This window comes from Martes martes (genome assembly GCF_963455335.1).
Source record: "Martes martes genome assembly, chromosome: 14".
NCBI lineage: Eukaryota > Metazoa > Chordata > Mammalia > Carnivora > Mustelidae > Martes > Martes martes.
The window spans coordinates 25,856,623-25,882,517 of record NC_137902.1 but is presented as its reverse complement, the minus strand read 5'-3'; the positions used below and the strand labels follow the sequence as shown (position 1 = coordinate 25,882,517).

The 25,895-nt window shown below is 57.6% G+C and overlaps 1 protein-coding gene across 1 annotated transcript; it reads left to right on the top strand.

Annotated features, from left to right (window-relative positions):
- The first annotated feature begins 1,747 nt into the window (after positions 1-1,747).
- TRIM8 (tripartite motif containing 8) lies at positions 1,748-15,518 on the top strand. The gene is made up of 6 exons (XM_080823005.1): positions 1,748-3,027; positions 12,040-12,135; positions 12,481-12,714; positions 13,744-13,775; positions 13,910-14,025; positions 14,378-15,518. The coding sequence occupies exons 1-6, from the start codon at positions 2,458-2,460 to the stop codon at positions 14,983-14,985; spliced, it is 1,656 nt and encodes a 551-aa protein (XP_080679131.1). The 5' UTR covers positions 1,748-2,457; the 3' UTR covers positions 14,986-15,518.
- Positions 15,519-25,895: the final 10,377 nt, after the last annotated feature.

Below are 25,895 nucleotides of genomic sequence, written 5' to 3'. Positions count from 1 at the left end.
AGCAGCTGTAACAGCACTTCCGGACAATACGCCCCGCCCTTATCCCCCCTCCCCTCCCCGTCCGTCCGGCTCTCCAGTGCCGGGTGGGCCGAACCAGCGGGTGCTGATTAAAGGCGCCGCAGTTGCGCTGCCGCTTTCTCCACCCGTCCCCCTCCCCGTCTCCCCGCCCCCTTCCCGTGTAGCGGGACCGGCCTTGATGTAGGGACACCACCCTCCGCCTGTCTCCGCTCTACCTCGAGAGTCCGGCTCACCGCAGACCCCTGCCTGCCCGCATCTCCACCCTGCCGGACGCACTCTGTTCGGAGCCCATTGTATCCCCTCGCCCCCGGCTGCAGACTTCGAGGCCAGACTGTGGCGGGAAGATCGGGGACCCCTGTGCGCCCCTCCAGCCGGTCCCATGAGCCGGGGCCCTTCCCCCGCCCGCCCTCCTTCCAAAGGCGAGGTAGCGGCGAGGGCGCCCTTCCCTCGCTGCTGAGGCGGAGGGGGCCGACTGACGGGCAGCAGAGACTCGCCCCAGCCCCAGCCGCGCCCCCCCCCGCGCCCCCTTCCCGGGGGGACAGCCGGAGCCGTAGCGAGCAGAGGCAGGAAAAGAACTGCCCGGCGCGCAGATCATTTTTATTATCGAGATTATTATTAAAAGGGGGCGGGGAGCCCAGAATGCGGGGGAGGGGGCCAGAGACGCAGCTATTTTTATTAAACAGATTATTCCTGAAATAATAATACGCGCAAGATGGCTGAAGGTGGCCCTGATGAGAGTGTTGGGGTTTTTTTTTTCCTTTTTTTTTTTTTTTTTTTTTGATCTGAGGATAAAGCTCTGAGGCGACTGCCGCTGCGGAGACCCTGCCCGAAGTACCCTCCCCTCAGTTGTGAAGCTTCGGGCGGACAGACGGACCCACAGACTGAGCGACTGGCGTGGGCCCGCCCCGGACGCGTCGCCTGGGCAGCAGCCGGGGGCCGCCGGAGCTCGCCTTTCTGCCGACTTCTTCCAATTCTAATCTTTTTTTATTTTTTGGAAAGGACCGGGGTGGGTGGAGCAGAGGTGGAGAGAAATCGGGACTTGGCATTTTCTCTTCTCTCTCTCCTAATTTAAGGGAGGCCGCCAGCCCTCCCCTTAAAAAAAAAAAAATCCCACCGAGAGAGGGAGAGAGAGAGAAAGCCCGCTGCTGGACCCTCAAGCGAGCGCGCCCGGACCCCTGGCCACCGCGGCCGCCGCCAGGAGCCCAAGATGGCTGGGCTCTGAGGGAGGCAGCCTGGCCCGGCTGGCTCGGCCCTGCCCCACCGCCGCAGGCTGGCTCCGACCGCAGCCCCGAGCCTTCCAGGCCGGAGCAGAGGCCGAGAAGAAAAGAAAGTGGGGGGGAGGGGGGCCGGGGTGGCGAAGGGGGAGGGCCGGGGCGGGGGGGGAGGGGAGGGCCGGGAGCCGAGCCTCCTGTTCATTAGCAGTTGAGAAAAATTCCTTTCTAGTTTGATCAATCCTTGTTTTCCTCGGCAGAGCCGAGGCGCCCGCCCAGCGCGGAGACCGAGAGCGGGGTCTCTCTGCGGCGGGGGCGGCGGGCGCCCGGCCTCGGGGAAGCGCAGAAGTCGCGAAGAGGGGGTCAGGCCGGAGCACCGCCGGGGCTTCTCCCTCCCTTTCTGGTTGGCTTTTTTTTTTTTTTTTTTCCACTTCTCTCCCTCCCCCTTCCGTTTCTATTTGTGAAGGGAGGAGGAAGGCAGAGGCGGGCTGGTGTCTCTGGCCGGGGACTGGAATTTCATCTGAATGACTGCCCCTGCGCGCACGCAGCGCCCCGGAGTCGGCCCGCCTGCGCCCCGCAGCCCGCACCCGCACCCGCACCCGGCCGGCCAGCCGGGGGGCGCCTGCGCCGCGGCCCGGGGACCGCCAGCTCGCCTCGCCCGCCCGCTCCCGATCTAGCTGCCCTCGGCTCGGCCGCTCCCGCTTCCCCGGCTTCTCGGACCCCGGACGCGGCGAGTGAGGTGCTTCGCGGGCGAGCCAGGAGGGAGCCCCATCGCCGCCGCCGCCGCCGCCGCCGCTGGAGGAAGTGTGCGGCTCCCGGGCTCTGTCCGCTGCGGGGCGCGCCCCAATGTCAGCCGCGAAGCCGGGCGCAGGCCGCGGGCCGCCGCTGGCCTAGCCGCGCGGACGGGGGCGGGGGCGGCCTCTTATATGGAATTTGGACCCCGGCGCTCCCCTCCAGGGCTGGTGTCCCGGCCGCGGCCGTGGCGCAGTCCGCCGCCTCCCGCTAGGCGCTCGGGAGGAGGAGGAGACGCAGCCGGCTGCGCGCGCGGCGGGAGGACCGAAGCTCCCTCCTCTGGGGGGCAGGCGCGCGGAAGGCGCTGGTGACAGAGCGACTGTCGGGGCTGCCTGGGTCCGGAGCTCGGGGCTCGGTGGGCCTGCAGCTGCACGGGACGGACCCGCAGAGTTGGGCAGTGGGGGAGGCCCGCCCGGGCCCCCTGCCCGCGGCCGCCATGGCGGAGAATTGGAAGAACTGCTTCGAGGAGGAGCTCATCTGCCCCATCTGCTTGCATGTCTTCGTGGAGCCGGTGCAATTGCCGTGCAAGCACAACTTCTGCCGGGGCTGCATTGGCGAGGCGTGGGCCAAGGACAGCGGCCTGGTGCGCTGCCCGGAGTGCAACCAGGCCTACAACCAGAAGCCGGGCCTGGAGAAGAACCTGAAGCTCACCAACATCGTGGAGAAGTTCAACGCCCTGCACGTGGAGAAGCCTCCCGCGGCGCTGCACTGCGTGTTCTGCCGCCGCGGCCCCCCGCTGCCCGCGCAGAAGGTCTGCCTGCGCTGCGAGGCGCCCTGCTGCCAGTCCCACGTGCAGACGCACCTGCAGCAGCCCTCCACCGCCCGCGGGCACCTCCTGGTGGAGGCGGACGACGTGCGGGCTTGGAGCTGCCCCCAGCACAACGCCTACCGCCTCTACCACTGTGAGGCCGAGCAGGTGGCCGTGTGCCAGTACTGCTGCTACTACAGCGGTGCGCATCAGGGACACTCGGTGTGCGACGTGGAGATCCGGAGGAATGAGATCCGGGCAAGTACCCCGCACGCAAACACACGCGCGCGCTCCCTACCGCCCGGGGACCACCCCTCCAGACAGGCCAACTCTGGTAACATCAGGCCAGAGGCCCCCTCCCAAACTCTGCTACCCTGAAAGTTTAGGGGCGGTGTCCTGGGAAGAAGCGCCCCCCCCCCCGCTTGATACGTTCCTGCACCTGCACTCCTAGGGTCCATCTTTTGAGTCATTTCTAGAATTGAGGTGAGGGGTAGAGTTTGGGTGTTGCTCTTCTGTTGTGCGCGCAGCTCCCTTCCCCAGCCTTGTTTCTGTGGGCCCTATGGGAAGTCACCAAGGCAGTGACCCAGGTCCTGCTTCTCCAGCTGCTGTTTATGTAATGAGTGTCCTGGAGCCGCGGCTGTGGCTGACACGATCCATGATGCTGGCATACCAATGAGGAAGTAAACAAAAGCAGCCATGTTCCTTTCAAGCCCTATTGGAAACACACTGGGGGGGTGGGGTGGAGGGGAGCTTCCGGAGGGAGAACAGAACTCTGGTATCTATCTGGAGGAGGCCTGGACCGGCCAGCGGCCCCACTGAACAGTGTCTCAGCCATTCTGATTATTCCCAGTAGCCCGCTCTTCATGTGTGAGAATCACTGCCCTCGGTGAGCCTGTGTGTGTTGCCTGCGTCCGATGAACAAACCTTGAAGTATGTGTCTTCACCACCCTGAGCCCTTTTCTCCCAGCCCAGCCCTCTATCACAGCCCTCCCACATTTGGGGAGGGGAAGTGGAAGACGGAAAAAGAATCCTGTGGGTTTAAGGTTGAGCTGCCTTGCAATCTGGTTTCAGGCAGCTGGCTCCCCTGGGCTGCCGGCTGGGTGATTACGGAACCGCATCCCCTCCCATTGTATACACCCGGCGGCAGCAGCCAATGTCAAAACCGCCTTCCCCCTCAGGCCTCTGGGCCTGGCTTTGGAGCTGGACTGAGGCAATACTTCCGTCCCCTTCAGTGGAGGGGGGCTCCTCCTAGGTCCCTCCCTGGTCCCCTGGCTTTCAGGGTTGAGTCATACCAGAAGGAAGGGGTTGGCCTGAGACTGAGCCATCTCGAAGCCCCAGCTTGGAGCCTGGGTGTGATATCATGGGGGTGAGGTTGGGCTTTGGTTGGACTGGGAGTGTTTGCTGGGTGGGGGCCCCCCCGGAGGCTGGTTGAGGCCAGTGGGGAGCTTGGGTATGAGGAAGCTCTGAGCAGGGGACGGTTGTGGATGGGGGCTGTTTCCTGTGGGGGGGACCAGTCAGAATGAGTCACTGTTTAGCAATTAAAAAACATACACATACAACTAACAAAAGGCAGGAGGGCTGCCACAGGCTGAGGGCAGGGATAACAAATAAAATTTACTGTATAATTAGTTTCCAATCGGATGGGTAGCTCTGGGTTTTTGTACCAGGACAGGACCTCTGGTTTCTTAAAGGAAGTGGAGGGGATGGAGAGAGGAGCCATTCTCTCCCCTCCCCGGGAGTTGGGAAACAGAAGCCCAGGGGAAGCTGATGAGCCCCTGGTGTCCACCCCCAACTCAGGGCAGGCAGAGCCCAGACTTTTCTCAGTATTGGGAAGCTGCTGCTATTAATAAAGATGGAAAGGCCGGGAGAGGAGGAGAGAGCGCAGAGGCAGGAGGAAGGAGCGCTGTCCAGTTCTCTGTCCTGGGATTGGCAGCAGAAAAAGTGACAGGAAGGGAAAGTCAGAGATGTGGCTGAAAGGAACCGGGGAGGGGGCAGCAGCCGGGGTGATAAGTGAATGTGTGCCTGCACCCACGCTTTTGCTCTTAACTGTGTCTGAGTGCTAGGGGTGCTTTTCATTTGGGTGGGGAGAAAACATAATTGTGCCTGATTCGGTAGTAGGAGGGTATCTTTAGATGTGTGTCTGTGTTTGCAGGCGTCTGAGACTGCTTTGCCCTTAAATGCACCTGTCTCTCATTTGTACAGTTGGGGGCTGGGGAGGAGGGGGAGGTGGTTTGCCCCTGCATGCAGAGTGTACTCTGGGGTTCCCACCAGCAGGTCCCTGATCCTGGCTCATGGAAGGAACTGGATGGGAAGGAAGCGTTGAACTTTCGTCAGCAGCTGTGTGCGTGCATGTGTGTGCTTGTGTGTGTGTGTGTGTGTGTGTGTGTTCATGTGTTCATTTTTGCTCCTGGTGCGGGCAGGCTCACAAATAGTGGGGTTGCTTTAGGGCCAGATGTGCAATTCTGTGCGCTCAGCATCTGTGCCCAGCAGCCTGAGTCTCATCCCCCTCCTGGCGCCCCCTCCCTAGCCCTCCAGATTCTCTCCAGTGACCCGGGGCACTGGAGTTGGAAACCCTTCAATAGGCCAGGGCCACTCACTGTGAGTTGGACTTTTTTTATTGAATGTGGAGGAAGAGGGGCCTCACCCTCAGGGGTGGGGAAGAGCTGTGGGGGAACCTGAATGGAAGAACCTGGTGTGCCTTGTCCGTCCTCCAGCCAGGGGGCGGGGCCTTTCCCTGGGCCTCTTTTTCCCTTGCCTGAGGGCCTCTGCTGACACCGCGGATGGAGAGAGCAACAGAATGCTCTAGGATGTAGGAGCAGATGTATGGAGACCTGGCACATGCCTTCAAGTACAGCCCCTCTTGTACTTCCGCTTCTGTCCTCCCCGGGCTGGAGGGGGCGGTGGGGAGACCCGCTGAAATGCCCTATTGGCCACAAATAGGAATCGGATCAACCTCTCCCTGGTGGCCCCAGTCCCATACTCAGAACCACCCATAGGAGAGTGGGCCAGTCGTCTGGAGCAAGGGCCCAGTGGGAAGGCAGGCCAGGCTTCTCTCCAGCCTGGAGGGTACCAGGGGACCCAGAGTTAGGCCTGCCAACTCTGTTGCTCCATTCTGTCCTTGGGAAGCCAGTGTAGGCCCCATTGCCCTGAAGCCTTGGTATACACTGGGTGGGCCCCAAAAACCCCTCTGGGATGGGCCTAGACCCCTTTGGGGCCCTCAGAGGCTAAATTCCCATTATTGGGATATCCAGGTAGGTTTGAGCCTGGAAGTGGTAGGTGGTGAAACCCTCTTCCAGCCCCCTGGTTTAGGGGTTCATCTGAGCAATAGGGAACTGGGATAAGCTGGGAGCATCCCTACCTCATAACCATCTTCAACCTGGAAAGAAAACCCAAGATAAGGCCTACATACATGTCTGAGGAGCTATTCAGGGTGTCTTGTGTGTGTGTGTTTATGCGCATGTGTGTGTTCAGGTCATAGTGTGCCTCTGTGGCATTTCTAGGGCCCCAGATCAAGGCTGGAAATGTTGCCAGAACCCTTTTCGCTTCTTGTAGGTTTAGTGTCGAGAGATGTTCTCTGGGGAGGGGCTGGGGATCCCACTGCTCAGGCCAACTTGGGGTTTGTAGCTGCTAGAGGTGAGGTTACGCCACTTGCATGGCCCCCAGGCTGGAGGGCTTGCACTGGGACCTTGGATCGGATCTGATGGCTTGGCCCCACATGTTTATCTCTGGGTAGGCTGTGGGAGCAAGGGGCTGCCCCAGCCCGGCCCAACTGAGGCAGCACCAGGCTCTGCTACTGCCTCCTCCCCCGACCCTACTCCTGACCTCCCAGGTCAGGATGGGATGTGTGGGTGTGTGTGGGGGGTGCCCCTTCCTTGACGAGCCTGAGTCTGCAAGGAAGGTGGGCCCTGGGTCCCAGGCAGAGGCCCAGGCCCCACCTCCACGCCAGGGTCCTGCTGACACAGCCCGGCGCCTGTCCTGCACGCCCTGTGGATTGCTCTGCCTCCCGAGGCCCTGGGTGGCTGTGCAGGCATTCTGTCTGCAGGTGTGTGTGCGTGCGTGCGTGTGTAACCAGCGTGTCTGGTTGTGCCTCTCACCATGTGACTGATTTGCTGTATCTCCCACGTGTCTCTCTGAGGAAGTACAGTGTGTGTGACTGACTTGGCTGCGTGGCGGTCTTGCGTGTGGCTGCGGGGTCAGGAAGGCGTGTGGGCGCACGTCCCTGAGCTAGTCGGGTGGCCGTGTGTCCCGCCTGCCGGGTACCTGGGGCTGGGAGTTGAGTGGCTCCGCAGAACTGTCCACCCCATGCTGCTGGCACACGGCTGGCTGCTCCGGCTCTGAGTCCTGTGTGACTTTCTCAACTGGTGGGGGTGTTGCGGAGGGGCTGGGAAGAGGGAATTCACCAAAGGGGGAGCTTGCTGCCTGAGGCGGGCATTGGAGGCCGAGGTCCGGACGGGTCCTGCCAGGCTGTGTTGAAGGCCTTGTGGGTGGGCAGAGGCAGAAGGTGGGCCCGGCCTGGGCCCCTGCCCTGGACAGAGCAGGCAGGCCTGGCTGGCCTCATCGCTGGCTCTGGGAAAGCCTTCCTTCCCGGCTGGCCTGGCATTCAAGCCCAGACAAAGGGGGGCTTTCTCTCTCGCCTCTTTGTTCTGCTGCCCCAGAGCGCTGCTCTCTGCATGGCAAAAGCTAATTCCACTCTGCAGCTGGGAAACCTTCTCTGGGGTCTGCCGGGGCTTGTCTCCGCTGCCGCTGCTCTCCTCACCCAGCTCCTGCCCTGCAGCCTCGGCTCTCTGTGTCTCTGGTTGCCTCTGCCCCCCGCCCCTCCCCAGGGGGGTTGTCCACAGGGTAGCCCGAGGCAGGGGCCGAGGCCTGGACAGGGGCGTCTAGGGCAGGCAGCAGCTGCTCTGAAACCAGGGGAGAGCGCTCTGGCCCAGGGAGAGTGGAGGCCAGCGTACTCCTGGGAAAAGGGCTTCAGGGAGAGAGTCGGGGTAGAGGGGGGGCAGGCGTGGCAGCCTGGGAAGGAGGCTAGGATAGGGTAGCCCCGAGCAGGGGTTGCAGCCCGAGTTGGAGCTGGGGTGAGTGCTCTCCAGACAGGGGCCTGAGCAGAGAAAGGTGCACAGCTGCCCAGCTCCCTCTTCTCGCCCCCCTGCCTCTCCCTGCCTCTACCACCACCAAGGGGCTGCTGGCCCCAGCCCTGGCCCTGTTTGAAAACTTTGGTCCTGCCTCTGGCCCAGCCCCTGGGGCCCTGTTCCCTCCTGACCTTGCTTCTCTTCAAGGTTGACTTGAGGGTTTTATTATTATTATTTATTAACTTTTATGCAGCCTAGAGGCCCCCTGGCCTCACCCGTCTGCCCAGTCCAGTCTGGCGTCGGAAATACCAGCTGGGCCTGACCAGTTAGACTCCAGAGGGATGTGAGGCTTTCCTGGGGCAGGAACAGAAGGAGCTAGAAGTGCCCCCTCTCTGAGTCGGGAGGGGCACCAGAGGGAGCAAGCTCAAGGCAGAGTCTGGAACCCTGGGCGGCAGGATGTTCTGGGGCCTTCTCCTCCTCCCTGCCAGGTGTGATGGGATGGGAACGGAGTGCCCCTGAGGCTTTCTGATGCTTCTGCCCTCACAGGCCCAGGAGCAGACCACAAAAGGCCTAAGGGCCAGGGCCAGGAGTGAGCAGGTCCCATCAGGGCAGCGGGGCTGCTGAGTGGACTTGGGCCTGGTACTGTTCCTCCTCCCTCCTGCCAGAGGCCTGGGCCCTCCAGCCCCGCTGCGCCAGCCCTCGGGTCCCCACTCTGCTCTGCTCCTGTACCTGCGCCCTTGAGGTGTGCCACAGTCCAGGTGACTCACTGCGGGCTGGGAGCAGTTCCTAAAGTGCTCCCCCCACCCCGAGTTGGGAGCCCATGCTCTGAATCAAGCTGGAAAATCTGGTCCTATCTCTCAGCTGTGTGTTTTTCCCAGGTGGGAAGTGGGGCCTCAGCCCTCAGCAATTTCCTGGACCTTGGGACTGAAAGAGACTGCTGGTAGTGGGGGGCAGGGGTCAGTCTTGCTTCCCGTCTCCCATCTTCCAGCTTCTCGGTAACCCAATTCAGTCATTGAGGTGAGGGCTACGGAAGAGGCAGCAAGTAGATATTCCTGTCCCTTCCCCCAGTTTCCCAGTTTCCCAGTGCCTGAGGTAACAGTGATCCCCGCAACCCCCTGCCTCCCCCAGGTTTTGTCCGTAGCAGGATTAAGATCAGCGGGCCTCAAGGGAGGGCAGTTCTGCAAGGGTGAGCTGGCCAGCATGGGGCCCTGGGCCCCCCTCCCAGCCCTCCGTGATGACTGGCAACCCTTGGCCAGTTTCCTTCCCATTTCTGCCCCTGCCCCTACCTACCCCTGCAACAGAGACAGGAGCTCCATGGCCTCTGCGCTGGGGGAGGGGAAGTAAAACCCAGCCACCTGCCAGAGAGTGTGGCCACTGCCTTGCTGGACATGCAAGGTCCCAGAGTAGAAGCACTGCCAGGAAAGGCTCTGAGAAAAGCCTAGAAGAGGGACAAGGCTGAGCTCTGCCCCTAGGACTGGACGGGAGGTGGCTCCTTTGGCTCTTCCCTGAGGAGTCAGCTAAGAATTCCTTGAAAGGGTTGCTGGTGGGTGGGAGAGGGGCTTCCCACTGCGCTGGAGGGTGGGAGTGTAACGGCCCCCCTTCCAGGCCTCATGGAGAAATTGGTCTGAGAACCTACCCGGCGCTGCCTCTTTCCTGCTCCTCATCGGGCTCAGCCCCAGGTGTGTCCCTAATTGGATGCCGATGGGTTTGGTCCTGGGAGGTAGTTAGGCAGGGAGACCATGGTGTGCAGGTGTAAGCCTGGGCATGCGGATATCCTGAGCACGGAAAAGACGAGAGCGGCCAGGAATCTGAGACACGTCTGGAGGGGGGTGCCCTGTTCTCTGAATGTGGGTGCAAGGCAGCCAGAAGGCAACAGTTTGGGGCCAGTTCTTATAGACCCTCATGTTCCTGAAGGGGAGTCCTGGTGACCTTGCCTTTATGGCAGGCCTCGCCTAATCGTCTGGGGCCCTCAGGGGGCCCAGCCTTCACTGTGTAGGGACTGGATGCAAGTATGTGTGTAGCCGTGTGCAGAAGTCGCATGAGGGGGGCCGGGCCCAGATTGCTCTGGGCAGTGCTGCAGGGTCGCTGCCTGCCCTCCTCCTATAGCTGTGGGCAGTTTCCTAGGGGGGATGCATTACTGCCTCTTTCTGCCCCCCTGCCCAGCTGTGTTTCCCACAGGTTCTCTCCGGCTCACAGCAGACCCCTGTGCATGTTAGACCCGTGCAGGGACCTGCTGGAAGGACAAAGCGCTGGGGGCAGGGCAAAGTCTCCTGGGGCTGATTCTTAGAGGTCCTGTCCTAGGTCAGTGGTCAAGTTGTTGGAGTGGGGGCAGGGCAGGTGGACCCCCAGCTTCTCCAGCTTAGAAGCTGAGAGCCTTCCCCCACCACCTCCTCCTGTCCTCCGGGTCCTGGTTTTTGTTTCCAGGGCAGATACCAGCTCACAGCGAGGTCGCCAAACGCCCTTGCTGGACTTGGTTTCCCCAAATGTAAAATGGGTTGGAGGAGCCAGGAAGGGACGGGTGGCAGCTTGTCTCTAGTAAACCAGCTGGGCCTGGGTGAAGAATGGGGGTCATAGGCTGGACTTGAGGGTCTCTGAGGCCCACACAGAGGAAGAAAAAGAACCACTCCTTGTAGAGTGGACACTGTGAGCCCCATTCTGTGCCTCCTGCTTTGCAAACCTTACATTGTAGCAAAACCACGGCTTTGTTCAGTCAACCTGCTCAGCATCCGTAGGGAGCTGTGGCCCCTGTGTGGCCTGGCCGGGAAGGGAGGTGGAAAAAGAGCAGCAAAACCTTATTTTCAGCAGGCCTGGAGCTTTGCAGGGAGATGGGACCACACTGTGCAAGGCTGACCTACGGAATAGTATTGTCGTGTAGGTGTGATCCTGGCCATATTTGGTGCTTGTAGTGTCCAGTACCCGAGCCCCTGGCCCCGGGTAGCTAGTGAGCACTCCAACCTGAGGCTGGCCCAACTGGAGAACTGATGTTTGACTGAATTTATTTCCATTCACTTCAATTTAAATAGCCACATGTGACTCGCAGCTGCCATACCGCACAGTACAGTGAGAGGGGAGGCACGTGACAGCCCACTGCCTAAGGGGGATGGACAGGGGGGGCCCGGCACAAACATCGAGCATGGGCCATGGGAAGTTTCCTGGGTCGTTGGGCCTTCAGTTGGGCCTGGAAGGACGGACAGAGGGAGGAAGGAGGCCCCATGTCAGCAGCGTGCAGGGAATTCCATGTGCAGGGAGCCTTGGGGACAAGAGAGCAGTCCCCCTGGCTGGGTGAGTCAAGTTGTCAGAAAGCCTTTGTGGCCAAAGTGCTGGAAGGAGGGCGTCATTGAGGGTTCTTGAGCAGGAGGAGACCGTGTTGGAAGAGGCATGTCTGGCGAGGGAAGAGGACAGGCTGGGTGGAACGACCAGGAGATGGAGGGCTGAGAAGAACAGCTTGGTCTGGCACCTTCCAGTAAAGTGGCCTTGCGTTCTTTGGAAATCCAGAGTCTCCCTTCCACCTGGGTCCGGCTGACAGTCCGAGAGGGCTAGCAAGGACTTAGAGGCCTAGCTCTCAGCATCAAGAGCAAAGGAAGGGGGAGCTGCCCTTGACGCCCCCAAGTGCAGTAAGGCAAATATAGGGTGAGATCTGTGGACCAGGCCAGAGGGCCTGTATGACCTTGGAAGCTTGTTTGTCCCTCTGCATCTTAGGGCTCTCATCTCTAAGATGGAGCTCCCTGGGGAGAGGTGGCCTGCCTTGTGTGAGAACAGACCCTACCACCAGATCACCTGGGTTTGTATCCCAGCTCCGACATTTACTAGCTGTGTGACTTTGGATGAATTGCTTAATCTCTCTGGTTTCCTCTTCTCTGAAATGAGGATAATAATAGTACTTAACTCACAGCATTACTGGGATGATTAGATAAGTCTATACAGGAAAAGCACTTAGAGCAGGGGCTGGCCTGACCCTGCCCTCAGAAAGCTCATGGTTTAGATATGTGTGGGAAGCTATTCCAGGGAACAGGCTGGCCAGACAGCTGTCACCAGGCCCCTGGGATTGCGTGGGGGCCAGAAAGGGCTAGATGGCAGAAATTTAGGCCATCCGAGTCAATCTGTAAGATGAGTCTATTCTATAGAGGGAAGGGTGGTGCTCCCCCATCCTTGGTAAGGGTTAGAGCTGTGGCCCCCTCTGACGCCCCTTCCCCACCTGTCCCTGCAGAAGATGCTGATGAAGCAGCAGGACCGTCTGGAGGAGCGAGAGCAGGACATTGAGGACCAGCTCTACAAGCTTGAGTCAGACAAGCGCCTGGTGGAGGTAGCTAAGCCCAAGCCCATGGTGTGGGGTGGGGAGGCCTGGGTGTAGGGCCTTGGGCTGATTCCTTATTTGGGCTAGGATCTGTTATGTGGTCGACTCCATGCCAGAACCCCTAGGTCAGTTACTTGGTGGATGAGCCCCTCCCGGAGCCAGGGGTAGCTGGCCCAGAGCCCTGTGCTACCAGCAGGGACCGAGCAGGTCAGACCTTGCTCTCGGGAGCCTTGGGCAGCCTGGGGGGTGGTGGGCGTCCCAGACTCTGCCCTCCAGGATGTGAGAGCGGCGGGAGCAGCAGCCGGAGGTCCCCAGGACTCACCGCCCACCCGCTCGCACCCCCCGTGCCTGCAGGAGAAGGTGAGCCAGCTGAAGGAGGAGGTGCGGCTACAGTATGAAAAGCTGCACCAGCTGCTGGATGAGGACCTGCGGCAGACGGTGGAGGTCCTGGACAAGGCCCAGGCCAAGTTCTGCAGCGAGAACGCAGCGCAGGCGCTGCACCTTGGGGAGCGCATGCAGGAGGCCAAGAAGCTGCTGGGCTCCCTGCAGCTGCTCTTCGACAAAACAGAAGACGTCAGCTTCATGAAGGTGGGCTGGGGCCGGGACTGGCTGCTGGGCCCTGGGCTCATGCCTCAGTTGGAGTCGGCCTTCCTTGGCTCCCTGGCGAGTGTCTCGCAGCAGTATGCTCACAGGGTTTTGGAGCCGGAGCCTGCGTGGCTTCGGAGCCCTCCCACCCCCGCTCTTTCTAGCTTCGTGAGCTGGGGAGTGGGTCGTAGATGTGCCTGTGCCTGGGTTCCCTCACTAATAAAATGGGGTTCATAAGACAGAGCGAACTACTATCCTCTATCCACAATTCCAAATTTTAAAAGCCTCTGAACACTAGTAGAAAAAATTCTGACAACTTCTTTTACAGGAAAAATTGACCTGAACTCATGTTGGCAATATGTGGTCTTTATTTATCTTGATACAAGGATTCAAACATTTGGCTGCAGGAACGTTGATGTATTAGACGATGGTATCCTACTGGGGACCATATGTACTATATAGTACAGGCACCATAGTCCCCTTCTAAAATCCAGCAAATTCGGGACGCTTGGGTGGCTCAGTGGGTTAAAGCCTCTGCCTTCAGCTCAGGTCATGATCCCAGGATCCTGGGATCGAGCCCCACATCGGGCTCTCTGCCCGGCAGGGAGCCTGCTTCCTCCTCTCTCTCTCTCTGCCTGCCTCTCTGCCTACTTGTGATCTCTATCTGTCAAATAAAATAAATAAAATCTTAAAAAAAATAAAATAAAATAAAATCCAGCAAATTCCAAATTCCAAGACACATCTGGCCCCAAGGATTTCTGATAAAGGACTGAGTGCCTCTAACATCTTCCTTCCAGGGGAGTTGTGTAGATAAAATGATGGACTTATGGAAACCACTTGCATGTTTATCACATAGTAAGTGCTCAATAAATGTCAGGTCTTCGTATCTTCTAGAAATGGAGACACTCCCCTCCCCGCTTAGCAGCACACTTTGGCTGGAATCAGATGGTCAGGCCTGCCTGGGGAGAGGGAGAGTGGGGTGGCTCTCCCATGTTGCCTTTCCCACTGACTAACTCTTTTCTCTCCCCCTAGAACACCAAGTCTGTGAAAATCCTGATGGACAGGTGAGCAGACGGCCACTGGCCCCCAGGGGAGCACATCTGGGGGAGGGGAGGGAGGGCCAGGCCCACTGGGGGGAGGTAGGGCAGGCTCACCGGTGATACCTCCTCACAGCAGATGCCCCGTCCACTGCCCCCAGGACCCAGACCTGCACGGGCAGCAGCCTTTCTCCCCCTAAGATCGGCCACCTGAACTCCAAGCTCTTCCTGAATGAGGTGGCCAAGAAGGAGAAGCAGCTGCGGAAGATGCTAGAAGGTGAGGGTGGTATCCTCAATGGAAAAGAGAGAGCCCTTTGGGCAGGGAGGAATGCCAGAGCCTTCTCTCTGAGAGGCAGCATGGCCTAGTCAGATAGACTTTTCTTCCTATCCTGGCTTTGCCACTTCTAGCTATTGGACCTTGGGAAAAGCCATCTTACCTCCCTAAACTTCAGTTTCTTCAGCTGTAAAATGGGCATAATAACAGTATCCACCTGCTAATGGGGTAGGCAGCGTTGACCAAGACAGTGCATGATGTGATGAGCTTGCTTCTATAGATAGAGAGTGGGGAGAGGAGGCCTGGGTTGCTTGGGATGGGAGCTTTGGCGACTTTTGCCCCAAACTCTCCGCAGGCCCCTTCAGCACACCGGTGCCCTTCCTGCAGAGCGTCCCCCTGTACCCTTGTGGCGTGAGCAGCTCTGGGGCGGAAAAGCGCAAGCACTCAACGGCCTTCCCTGAGGCCAGTTTCCTAGAGACGTCGTCAGGCCCCGTGGGCAGCCAGTATGGGGCAGCGGGCACAGCCAGCGGCGAGGGCCAGTCAGGGCAGCCCCTGGGGCCCTGCAGCTCCACGCAGCACTTGGTGGCTCTGCCGGGCGGCGCCCAACCAGTGCATTCAAGTCCTGTGTTCCCCCCATCACAGTATCCCAATGGCTCCGCCACCCAGCAGCCCATGCTCCCCCAGTATGGCGGCCGCAAGATTCTCGTCTGTTCTGTGGACAACTGTTACTGTTCTTCCGTGGCCAACCACGGTGGCCACCAGCCCTACCCCCGCTCCGGCCACTTTCCCTGGACAGTGCCCTCGCAGGAGTACTCACACCCGCTCCCGCCCACACCCTCCGTCCCCCAGTCCCTTCCTGGCCTGGCGGTCAGAGACTGGCTCGACGCCTCCCAGCAGCCTGGCCACCAGGATTTCTACAGGGTGTATGGGCAGCCGTCCACCAAACACTACGTGACGAGCTAACGCCACGCAGGCAGTGGGGTGCTGGGGAATCTTCCCCCCCAGCCCCCCAGTGGCTCGGGAATTACGCATCCAGAGACCTGCCCTTCTACCTTCCTGTCTTCCCTCCCTTCCTCCTTCGTCCCCCCAAGTCTTTTCCTTTTGGATTTTGTTTTGTTTGGGGTTTTGTTTTTGATTTTTTTTTTTTTTTAAATGAATCTCCTGGACGCAGAGGTGACCGTGAGAGCTGGCCTAGGCTGGGCTGCAGGTGGCCCAGGAGTTGGGAAAACGTCTACTTCAAGGCATTGAGCTCTCTCTCTGTCTCTCCTTTTTTCTCCAACTCCTTTCCCTTCCTACCCCTGTGGCTGGAAGGAGCCTCAGCTTCCCCTGAAGCCTTGGGGGATCCAGCCCTCCTCACCCAGCCCTGGGAGGAAGGACCAGTGGTGCCCACTGGCCCGCTTCTCCTCTCATTTTTCTTTTGGGCAGTTTGATCACTGAGCAAGAAATGACTTGTAGATCGTGGGGCTTTTTTTTTTTTTTTTAATTTTTTTTAAAAACCAAGAATGATTTCTCCTGCTTCCTTCTTCTCAACATCCTCCCAGATGGAGTTCAAAGGCCACTTCTCAAGCAGCTTTTGGCACCTTCAGCCTCAGAGTGGAATCTTAAAGACAGGAACCCCATGTCCAGGAAAGGGGAAAAGGAACTTTGCCAATGATAGTGACCACAGCAAAAGCAAATAATAATAATATTAATAATAATAAAGAGAAATAAAAGAAATAATAAAATAAAAAACCATAGCACAGCCCTTGTTGAGGTCAGTGGGGGAGGAGCGGCTGCCCCGAGTTGGGTCCTTGCCTGGATTTTGACACAGCAACTTCCTGTAGTGAGCACTTTGTATGAATCGTGGACTTCCTGTTCTCAAGGCGCAGGTATTTATTCTGTAATCTGTCTAGAGCACACACCGAAAGCCAACCTTCTAATAAACGTAATGGCGCAGTCCCACTCCCTGCCTCGCCTCTTACCCCTCCCTCCCCCAGGCCTAGGGTCTTCAGGTGTTGGTTCGAGAAAGGGCACCGAGGGATGGAAGCCCCTGACTTCCTCGCCTTGGTTCTGTGCTCCGTCTAGACAGTTCCAGGCCTGTGAATATCAATTCGTCAGGCACTAACTACATCTCCTGTCAGCCTTGGGTTCATTTGACAAATATTTGCTGAGCGAGGGCCTCCCAGGCCCAGCCCCCTGCTTCATAGGTCCTGGCATCTCTTTGAGGTTCTGCCAGCATGTTCTTAGCTAGAACAGACAAAGGAAGAAATACCTTTCTGTGAGTCTTGCAAAATTACCTGCTTCGGTCTACAAATATTTAATGAGCACATTCTAAGTGCCAGGCACTGTGCGGGGCTGTGGGCATAAACAGAGCAGACCCTCTTTTTGTAATTTAGTCTAAGTGGGTCTTGGCCCCCATTAGGGGAGTCACTCAGCTCCACACTTCTGGTGGTGACTTGGTCCCGGGCCCTTGCCCCTGCGTATGGGCCAAGAGCAGGCAGGAAAATATTTGGCTCTGAGAGGCATGGAGGTAGGGTAGCAAGGTGAAGAAGACATTCTGCCCTCATCCCTTTTGGCAGAGCTGCTCAAACTCTCTAGCGTGTCTTGGGAGCTTGTTAAAAGGGCTGATTCCTAGGGAGCCATCAAGGGCTCAGGGACCTGTATTTTTAACTCCTTTGTTAAAAGAAGCGCTGCCATGATTGGCTAAGGTCTTGCTTGTCACAGGGACCCCTGGGTAGAAGGAGGGGCTGGAGCATACCTCTGTTGGGGGCAGAGGGAGTGATCTTTAAAAAGGATCTCTGGTTTGTTGCCTAAACTTTGTATGGATCTTATGTCAGAAAGCAGCCTGTGCCCTTCTTCCGTACTAGTAGGAGGAGCAACCTTTGCTGGTATCTAGTTCTCTTTTTCCCTTGTCTGGGTAGAGTTAGGGCCTGAATGCCTCCTATCCCAGGAAGCCTAGAGAAAGGCAGGGAGTCATGGGTAAGACCTGTCCTGTGCCAGGGCTCAGAGCCTCATGAAGCCCTAGTCAGTCCCCCTCTCATAAAAGTAAGGATCCAGGGTGGAGGGTATGGTGAGGCCATGTTCCCGTGGCCAGTAGGCTGGCCAGACACAAACAGAGTCTTGGTCGTGCTAAGTAGAAGCTGTGTCTTCTCATCCTGTGGGAATAGAAAACGACTCAGTGTTGAGTGGGTGGGCCCTTGCTCTGCTGCTCCCCCTTCCCCACTTTGGCAGGGAGCCAGAGCCAGGCCAGGATGACAACAGCTGGCCTGCCCCCTTCTCTTCCCCTGCACCTGTTTGGTGCTAAAGCGAGGAGGCAGATGGTTGGAGCACGGCGCCCCTGCAGCCCAGGGTGGAAGGATGCCTGGGGGCAGGTGCTGGTGGACAGATAGACATTTAACTCCACTCACATCTGCTCTGGTCTCACTGTCCCTTTCTCTTGTTGTCAGGGGCCCTAGGACATCTTCTGTGCCAAGGGTTGGGAGCCAAGACAGAAAGCTGCCCAATTTCTTCCCACTTGGCCTAGTTTTGTTTTAGCGGGGGGGGGGGGGGCTCCTCTCTCCAGACACATCAGTCAGACTGAGATATGGAGGGAGACTCTGGTGGGGGTAGGGTGGGTTTGAGCCCCACCAGGTCCCAGTTTTGGAAGCCCACCCCAGACAGTTACACACGCAGGCAAAGCAGCCAGCTGCCAGTAGTACAGCCTGGGGGTGCCAGGGCAACCAGGGAAGCAGGGAGACGCTAACCCCATCCAGCTGTCCCCAGCCACCCAGCTGTCCCTGGCTTCGTAGGAGCAGCTGTCACCCACCTCCCCAAAGGGTCAGGGGCAGAGGAGGCCGAGAAAGAGCTGGAGTCGCCCCAAGACACAAGGCCTGCCAGAGAAGATGTGAAGGGGGCCTTCCCCTCCCCCCTCCCCCGCCCTGGTGTGCAAACTCCCACACCACTGGGCACCCACAGCCACACCCTGTGCCTCATCCCGCAAACGGCTGAGATAGCGGCTCTCACACCCCAGGCGCTGCCCTCCCGCCTTCCCTGAGAGGCCGTCACTCCTCCCCTTTCCGGGAAGGGCTGGGTGTCAGGAGGGCCTCTCCCCCACCCCACCGATGGGGGTCGGCTGCTGTGGCCCAGATGTGCGCAGCCCCCGGGGAGGCGACCGCCGGGGGGTTTCCTCCGCCCGCCACCCGCGCCGCCCGAGCTCTTTCATGTCGCTGCCCTCCGCGTCCCAGCCCGGGCCCAGCAGCTGTGCCCCGCTCCCCGCCCCCAGCCCCCAGCCTCTCACCCAGCTGTCTTTAGGGTGGGGCCGCGCAGCTGGGGAACAGCTGCAAGGCGTGGGGGAGGGGAGGGTCGACTGCCCCCGCAACAGCCGGAAACTGTCCGGGTGTGGGGGGGGTGGTGGCAGGGAGGGTGCAGGGAAGGCGAGGCCGGGGTGGTCGGCTCGCCGGTCCCTCCCCCAGCGCATCTGGCCGGGCCAGCTGAGAGGAGTAGACCCCAGATCAAAGCCCCCTCCCGGCTTCAAAGGGCGCCCTGCGGGCCGGGGCTGGCTGTGGGGCAGTCGGAGCTGCACCCCGGTGGGGCAGCCGCTGAGTCAGCGCCCCGGCCCCTCTCCCAAGGCGAGACCCCACCTTCTAACCTCACTTCTGGGTTCCTCCATTCCTGTTCACACCTACCCACTCAAGGCCCTGTCGTTGTCACCAGGCCACTTCCTCAGACACCTTCAGTTTCTCCCATCCGAGGGTGGGGGAGAACCAAGACACACTTTCAAGATCGAACCTGGCCCCCTGGGGGATTCCCTACCCTACCTCTGCCGCCCTGTAAATTCAGGGTGAGTGGATGGAGGGTCTAGGTTATGTCCTTCCCCAACCTGGCGATCTAGGCCTACAAAGAAAGGGCGTGTGGACAGGGATGTTGACCTAGTGGGGTTGTGGGGTAAAGGGAGATAGAAAACTGATTCCCAGGTGTCCCTGAACAGACCCCACCACATTTTAGCCCCTCTTTTACAGTGAGGGGTCTCCCTGTATGATTTTGAAAAACTCTCCCTTGGAGGTGCCTTAGAAACAGTGGTCTCTAGAACCTGGGTTCCTTGTACTGGTTCTAGAACCCTCTGAGTCCTGTTTCTTTGAGTTAAGGGGCAAGGAAGGAAATTGAGGACACTCTCGGATTTCCCCTTCCCTATATGCTGGGCAAGGCCCTGGAATTCAGGGCTAAGATTCCCGAAATATCCATGGAGGCTGAAAGGAAATGACACAGACCAGATAGTGGGGCAGAGACAGCAGGGCTAGGGGCCCATCAGGTGAGAGGTTATAGATCTGGAAGAGGAGGTGGGCTGGCCTCAAAAATACCACCTTCCTCCTGCAGCTTCTCTCTTCCTCCAACACCCTACCCTTTCCAAAGACTCTCTTCCATTCCAGAGCAAGATGTAGTCACCCTCTGCTTGAATTCCTCAAGACACTGCTTCCGCTGGGAAAGCTCATACAGACAACAAATAGAAATCCGGTGGATAGAGCTGTGATCTCTACCATATTCTCTATGATACGTATATGGGAATCACACCCACTGAGTGAGGAAGCCTTCAGGAGGCCAGGTTTCTTCCCTAAAATCCCCTGTCCCTGGCATTTATGATGCAGGGCCTTGGCAAGAGGCTTACTCCTGATCTCCGCACTGGAAGTCTGCATACTTCCTCCATAGGCAACCAGTTTCCTTTAATTGCTGTGTGGTTAATTCCTCTCAACTGCAGCAAACTGGGATATTTATGACTTCCCCTTGCACTAGATCTTCAATAATTGGGTCTTTCTTGAGAAAGAACCCATCTGCTCAGTGCCACAGATTATTTTTCATTATTTACACGGAGGCAAGAAGGGGTGGTGTGTGGCAGAGTTTTCAACAGCTTGTAGAACGGGGTATTAGTGGTGGCACAGGCAACATCTCAAAATTGCAGGTAAAGAGTGAAATGCAGGAGCAGTTGTCCAAGACCTGAGTATTAAGGATGGTGCGGACTTCTGGTCCACGGGGGGCTGAGGGGTAGGGGGTTGCGCGGAAAGACAGTGAGTCATGTGACATACGGATGTCAGGCTGCCTGGTTGTGAACTGGATGTTGTCACTAGACAGTCTCCACATCTGTGTCTGGGGCAGGTCACTGAGCAGGGAGGGGGTTTGGATGCAAAAGGACAACTCAGGGCCTAACAGAAAGGAACTCTACAGCCACACCAAATGCCATCTCCAGCAGCTGCAACAACCCAAGCTCCACCTATCAGGTCACAGGCTCAGAATCAGTCCTCCAGCAGCCCGGGTGTTTCCACGCCCTGGTGGTTCTGCTGAGCCTGAGCCCTCTGCCTGGATTGTACACCTCAACTCAGAGTTTTGCCTCTGCCGTGTGCCCCTCCCCACCCTCTCCAGGAGGGTGCGAGGAGAAATGAAATGGTGCATGCAAAATGCTAGGTTTGTTGCTGGCACCATCCACTTTGGGGCGTTGATGGCTCTCAGGATGCTTCTGTTTCTGTGCACCAACTGCTCTCCCATCCGTGCACTTAGGACTCTCACACTGTATTCCGACTTTGTAGTTTACATGTCAGGTTACATGCGGCAGAGCTTACCTGTCCAACTAGCCTGTGAGTCCCTGGAGGACATGAAATACTAGTCATCTTTGATTTTCCAGAGCCTAGGACATCACCTGTTTCGTTCATTTGCTCATTTATTTATTCAACAAAGAATTATTGAGGTTCCTCTAATTCTCGGCACCGTTTCCATGTTGGGGACACATCAGTTAACAAAACAGATAAACTCTCCACCTGCTTGGAGCGGGTAACTGGGTGGGGTAAGGGACAGATGACAATAAATCACTAAATGTGTGTTGGTGATAAGAACTGTGAAGGCAAGTAAAGCAGGGTGATGGGGGTAGGACATGCCAGAAGGGTAAAGGGACATGGGAGTTTTATATGGGGAGATAGTTGGGGATGGCTTTACTGAGAAGGTGATATTAAGCAGAAATTTCAGAATGTGGGTGCCTGGGTGGCCCAGTCAGTTAAGCATCTGCCTTCAGCTCAGGTCATGATCCCAGGGTCCTGGGATTGAGCCCCATGTTGGGCTCTCCGTCTGTGCTCTCTCAAATAAATAAAATCTTAAAAAGAAAATATTTCAGAATGTGAGGAGGCAAGGTCTCAGGGTATCATAAACAGCAGTGTTCCAGGCGGGGGAAACAAGTGCAAAAACAGAGGCAGATGAACAGCAAGGGGTGTGTGTGTGGCTGGAAAGAGTGAGGGGCAGAGCAGTGAGTAATTAAGTCGAAAAGGCAGGAGGGAAGGGGGCAGTGCAAAAGCATTATAAGTGCTTTGCCTCTGCTCAAGAGATAATTCGCTGAATGAGTGAACCAATGAATGAATGGTTGGATGGATGGATGGACGGATGCCGAGGCTTTCAGGGCTCTAGAAATGTCACAGGGGAGCTCTGTGGGCTGGAGGGTACCCGGCCATCTTCCTGGGCGTATGGGACTTGAATCATGTCCTAAAAGAGGAGTAAGAAAAGCCCAGAAGAGGGAGAGCCACTCCAGAGAGAAGGGGACTATGAGCACAGGTGGGGAAATAAAATTCTGGAGTGGGGGGGGGGGGTTAGGTTGCAGGACAGCGAGGACAGCTCCTGTGAAGCTCAGGGTCTGTGATAGAGTCCGTGATTGACAGATCCATAGAAAATGTTTGGGGTCAGATCAGAGGGCTCTTGAATGACAGAATAAACAGTTTGGCCTTGCGTCCCATAGCCCCATGGCCCCTGAAGACATCCGAACAGGGGAACTGCGTTTTAGAACAATGGCTCTGAGCACCAAGGGGGTGAGCAGCGGGGGACAAGATGGCCACCCAGGAGGCAGAGGGGGGTCCGAGGGCAAGAGTAGGCAGGGCTGCAGGGTGCCGGTTGGCCCCCGCCCAAGGACAGGAAGGGCCTCCAGGTCCCACCACTCTGCCAAGGAATGGAAGCCCGGATGAGGCCTTCTCCTCCCCTGCCCGCCGCCCCGTGGGCCCTGGAGTCAGCAGAAAACCCCGGGCCCCGGGGAGGAGGCGGCGCTGAGCCAGAAGCTGCTGAGGGAGCACTGGCAGCAAGATGCCATTGTACGTCCGCAATCAGGATACTTCAGAGGAAATCAAAAGCACCAACTGGGGAGATGATGTGCGCGCTCTCGCTCTCTCACACACACACACAAACTTCTGCCTCCAAAATGGGTCAAGTGAAGGCTGTGGGCGTGGGCTGGGGAGGGAGGGCTGGAAGGAGAGGAGGCCCAGGGCCCGGGAGCAGCCCGGGCGCTCGTGCCCACTCGCCCTCCTGGCATGGGGGGGCGGCAGCAGCTGCAGAGTGGGGTGGGACGGGAGGCTGAATATCCCCCCCACCCATGCATATGGATAATGCTCACAGCTGCCCTGCCTGCTTTGCGTTCATTAGGCCCAACTGTTCCAGGAGTGGTGGCAGGCGGGCAGGAGGGGGTGATGTGCCCATTCACTCACTGGGGGTAGGGGGGCTCCCTGCAGCTGGGCAGAAGCCTCCCCTTGCCTGGAGCAGCGTCCCAGCCCCTGAATTCCCCTTCCTCCCTCTCTCTTCCTCCCAGCTCGCTGCTCTGGTAGATCTGGAGGTCTCAGGGAGGGAAAGGGGTCCTGGCAGTCAAGGTGAAGCCCCAGGAGCTGGGTGAATTGAAGGGAGAGTTAGGCTGGGTTGTGCCCTGCCCCCGACCACCCCTGCCACAGGATGGGCTGTTGCTTACAAACCAAAGCTCCTTATCCCTTTCTCTCCCCAAGCCATGTGTGGCATCCAGGCAGGAAAAGTGCTTTGACCCCGTCATCTGGACCCCCCAGAGGAGCCCCAGTCATACTGAAAGCCCCAGATCAGGCGTGCTGGGTGCCCCCAGACAGAATCCAAGGGGGCATGGGTTTGGGGGGCGTGCCACCAGAATTTTGAATAATTTCTCCTCCCGGAAGTGAGGAAGGCTGAGGAACGGAGGCTGCTGGGCTGCAGGTCGACCAACTGGGACCCAGGACTGGATTAGGAGGCCAGTGTTGAAAGCCAGGCCCAGGCAGGGGTCTGGCTGGTGCGATAGGCCCCGCCACCAAGCTTGGCTGAGCCGCCTCACAAGGGCACTCAGCCGAGGGACTCGAAGCTAGTGCCAAGCCTTGCACCCTGATGTGGGCCATCCTCTCCCATATGAGTCAGCAGGGGCCCAGTGACAGGCCTGTCTAGTCTCAGGAACATGCATTCTGCTAAGAAGGCAAAGAGAAGCCATGGGAAGGCAGGGTCCCAGTGCCTCTGTTGGCAGCCTGCCCTTCCTTCTTCCCGCTGGTGGTCTGAGGAGGGAGAAGTCACTCCCTCTCTTCCGTTTCGGGGCCAGGGCACTGGCTGGGGGCTGCTGGGCCTGGGTGAGAGTGGAGCCTGCTGATCCCAGGCCAGGGCCCAGGGAGCAACAGCCTCCCCAGCCTCTTCCTTTGTTGTCAGGGTGGGGCCGGGCCCCCCTGCCCCCTCTGCCGGCCGCCTTCAGAGCAGCAGCCACCTCTGGGACTCCAAGGGGGTGGGGGTGACAAAGAGGAAGGTAGGCCTCTCACCCACCTCCCTGTTTCCCGGGAGGTGGGTGAGCAAGGGCCTCACCCCTTGCTGCTCCCAGCAACTCAGAGCCCTGCGTCTAGTCAAGAGGGCATCCGGAAGAAAAAACGGGCTTTCCAGTCTGAGGGAATCCCAGACAAGCCCCTGCTCACTGTGTGATCCTGGGCAAGTGACTCACCATTGAGAGCCTTGGTTTCCCCAACTAGGAAATAGGGATGGGAGTACTTATCTTGTAGGGCTGCTGGAAGGATCTAGTTAGCGGCTGACTAACCCGGCTGGGAGTTTGCTTAGCGAAACTGCTTCCCAGCCCTCGTAGTTTTCAGCTTTAGGTATTCGAGCAGGTTCTCCCATAAACTCTGCCCCTCCTTGACTTAGCTTGATCTCTGCAATTCTGTCATTAATATTTTATTTCTTTAGCAAAGGCTTTTTGTCCCTGGGACACTGCTGTTCACTCTGGGGAAAGAAACCTCCCCGTGTTCCTTTGTGCAGGAGGCTTCCTCAGCTCCTTTTCTGAGCTTGGAAGCCAAAAGGTGAAAAGGTACAGGCCCCTCTTCCCCTGCTCTCTGAAAGTAGAGCTTTCCTATGAAATCTTTCACAAGCCAAACCCGGGTAAAGCGGTGTAGACCCCGCTTTCCAAAGTTCACATTATGTCCTTTTGCTTTTATGCAAGATCTACGTTCGTTTGGTAAGGGCTTTCTTTTCTTTCTTTCTTTCTTTTTTTTTTTTTGCAAAAGTGAAAATCCTCTTAAGATTTCTTTCGGTTAGTGAAAACAGGTACTGATGTAGATCTTTCGCAACAGTGAAGTGGCGAAACCAGAACTTTCGGAAAGCGAGGAATACCTGTGTCATGGTACCCGCTAAGGGCCGGCAGCGACACAGGCCTGGGTGCAAATCTGCTTTTGCTCTGCTCTTCTGGCGTGATCTTGAGCAAGTGACTCCAAGTGAGCCCTGTCCCCAAACTGTGGTCATACCTACAGTTAATAATGTTATTATGAGGATTAAATAGGATGGTAACTGTGAAGTACTCAGTGCCAGTGGGAGGCCCCTAGCCACTTGCCCTGGTCTGATGGTAGGGGCCTCTCCACGTGTGCGCGTGTGTGCCTGGTTCTGGGCGTGCACACACATACACACAGTCACAGTGCTGGACCAGCAGATTCACTACAGGGAGCAGGAGCTCTCTTCCCCCGCCTCCCTGCCCAACTCCTGGTGCTGCAGCTTCCCTGTGTTCTGCAGTGTTGGAAAAGGAAATTACTGAACAGATTGCAATTAAGAGGGGAGAGGGGGGAGAGAGACAGAGGCCCTAAAATGCAGCTTGACTGAGTGCTAAACTGTGTTTTTGCCTGGAGCCAATCAGGAGCCTCCGACAAGAGCCTGTTCCCACTCACAAATCTAATTGCAAGAGGTGTGGTCGGGGTGGCCCTAGGAGTCCCAAGAGCGGAGGGCGCTGGCAGCACCTTCGGGAGACTGTTGGCCTCTTGCTTGTTGCCTTGAAAGTTCCAGAGCTACACGGGAGGGGAGGAGGGAAGGCAAAGGTCTAAGGGGCCTGGGAAGGTCTGGACTCCAGAATTTCTGCCAGTTGTTCTAATAGCTGCCAATGATTTAGCCCCTCCTGTACACGGGACACGCACAGCTTCCTCAGCCCTCTGGAGAACTGGATGATATTACCTCATTTTACAGATAAGAAACTGTGGCACAGAGTGCCCCTATTTTTTTTTTTTTCAAGATTTTTATTTATTTATTTGACAGGGAGAGAAAACACAAGCAGGGGGAGTGGCAGGCAGAGGGAGAGGGAGAGGGAGAAGCATACTTTCCTCTGAGCAGGGAGCCCGCTGGGGGCTCGACGCCAGGACTCTGGGACCATGACCTGAGCCGAAGGCAGACGCTTAGCTGACTGAGTCACCCAGGCACCCTGAGTGTCCCTCCTTTGTGCTAGCTGTTGCCCTAGGTCTAAGTACTTTATTTACATTATATCTCTTTTAAATCTCCCTACCATTTTAGTCCCATTTCATAGATGAAGAAGCAGGACTCCAAGAGAGTAACTTGCCCAAGATCACAGAGCTGATTTATGATGGGCAAGGATTAGAACCTTGGGCCTCTCTAACTCCAAAGAACAGATTTTTTAATTGTACCTCACTGTCCCTTTCTTGAGCAGGGTGTTCCAGATGGAGGTGTGAGATTTAGCAAAACAACACAACAAAAAAACTGAGAAGGTTAGTTTTTGAATTTGAATTTCAGATAAAAATTTTTTTTGAGAATTAGAAGTCAGTCTGTCCTCAATATTGCATGGGATATACTTGTGTTAAAAACAGTTCTCTGTTTATCTGAAATTC